A 1,770-nucleotide genomic window follows, 5' to 3' on the forward strand; every position below is an offset into this window, starting at 1 on the left:
ATTTGGAGATTCAATTCCTCAGTTAACTCTGCGACAATTCTTCCTTACTTGTCCATTATAACCCATGATAGGACTTATGTTCCCCATTTTAACCATTGAATTTGCAAATTGGTTGAAGAAGAGATCTGCATCTTCGGCATAGCTCCTAACCAACTCCATAGTCTTGCCCATATTCCCTGTCAGCAGTACTTCATCTGAATTGAGAAGCCCTTTCCCCAGCAAGATCAACTTGAAATAGGTGTTATCAAACTTGGCTGGAGAAGCAAAATCCAATGGGGAGATGATGTTATCACCCCCTGATTTAGGACAAACTGATGTCAAACCATGATAGTAAGTTCTCTCCAGAGTCTCATCTGGTTGGTTATTTCCATTCTGGTTGTAAAGCCTCTGCTTGAAGGTCACACATCTTGCCATTCCAATGGTATGGCTCCCTGCACAAGAAATTTAATATAAATAGAAGTGCTAGGCTATAGAGGTTTAGAGGTTTTAAATCTGAATCACTTCTTAAAAATGTTGGACATTTGGAATCTAACATACCTGAGAGTGCTACAAGGTCTACTTCATCAAGGCCTTGTCGATTGAATAAGGTTATGAGGTTTTGGAGAGTCGAATTTGGTGGAGGGATGTTTCTGTTTGAGCCATTGAAACTTGCTGTCTTAGAGTCTTTCCTTCCTAATGGAAGTGCCCAGTAAGGTCCACCATTCTGTTCCACATATCCATCAATCTTTATTAGGAAGATACAGAATAATACAATTTGAACACAGTGGTCCTATGGTTAAATTAGATTATAGCCATTTTACTCTAATCCTTGCTTACCAGTACTGTGGAGCCCCTTGCAGCAAGCGCAAGGATGTCTGCACAAGAGACAGTCAGAGGGCAGACCTCTTCTAACTTAGCCTTGATCTCATCTATCGCTTCAAATCCTCTAATAGAATTCCTGTTTGGGTTTGACTGTTTTTCACTGATGATTGTTTTGCTATTGTCCAACAACACCGATGCATCGCAACCCTGAAAAGCATTATTTTATGAGCCAAACTTACAGTATCTCTAATCTCGATTCCCCCAATAACTTTTAAGAATGGATGGGTGCATTCATGAGTCTTTTATTTACTTGAGTGAGTTTGCACATGTATAAATGAGATGGTAAACATTGGGACGCAGGAGTTACTGTTTGTGAAGCAAAGGAACTTTTAAGCCAATAATGGAGCATTGCTACTGCTTTTTTTTGGGGTAAACATTGCTACTAGTTTTGATGTCATTATTTTCTCATGTTGGAAGGTCCCAATTCACACATCATGATTAAATTGAAAATGAATAGATAAATATTAATAGGAAATATTAGACTGTTTTCACTTACTATTGGGTTACTGCTAGGATGAAAATATATTTTTAAACAAGTTTTGGTTGCTAGAAACTGTAGTGCAAGAAAAGAGAAGGACGAAGAGCCTTCTTATTCTCTTAATTTAGAAAGCCTACCTGCACAAAGCAATCATGGAAGTGAAGCCTAAGCAGAGAGGCAGCCATTCTTGGGTCTTTTGCAATGGCTTGTTTCAGCAGTGACATGACAATGTCATTAGCTTGAGGGCATGAGTATTGATAGAATTCTGGGATAAGATCAAAAGACTCTTCTCCACTTCCACCATGACCACCACCACCCCAGTTAAAATTGAAACCAGGAAAAGCTATAGAAAGAGTGGAAGACAGGAAAAACACTACCATGACACCATAAGAAACTCTTAAGAAAGCCATTTTGCTTGCCTCACATTACTA

The 1,770-nt window shown here is 38.9% G+C and overlaps 1 protein-coding gene across 1 annotated transcript; it reads right to left on the minus strand.

Moving 5' to 3' along the window:
- LOC122660218 (peroxidase 9-like) lies at positions 1 to 1,770 on the minus strand. The gene is made up of 4 exons (XM_043855435.1): positions 1,477 to 1,770; positions 817 to 1,008; positions 538 to 703; positions 1 to 431 (listed from the first exon to the last, which is right to left on the minus strand). The coding sequence occupies exons 1-4, from the start codon at positions 1,747 to 1,749 to the stop codon at positions 19 to 21; spliced, it is 1,044 nt and encodes a 347-aa protein (XP_043711370.1). The 5' UTR covers positions 1,750 to 1,770; the 3' UTR covers positions 1 to 18.

The sequence above is a fragment of the Telopea speciosissima genome, chromosome 4, assembly GCF_018873765.1.
Source record: "Telopea speciosissima isolate NSW1024214 ecotype Mountain lineage chromosome 4, Tspe_v1, whole genome shotgun sequence".
NCBI lineage: Eukaryota > Viridiplantae > Streptophyta > Magnoliopsida > Proteales > Proteaceae > Telopea > Telopea speciosissima.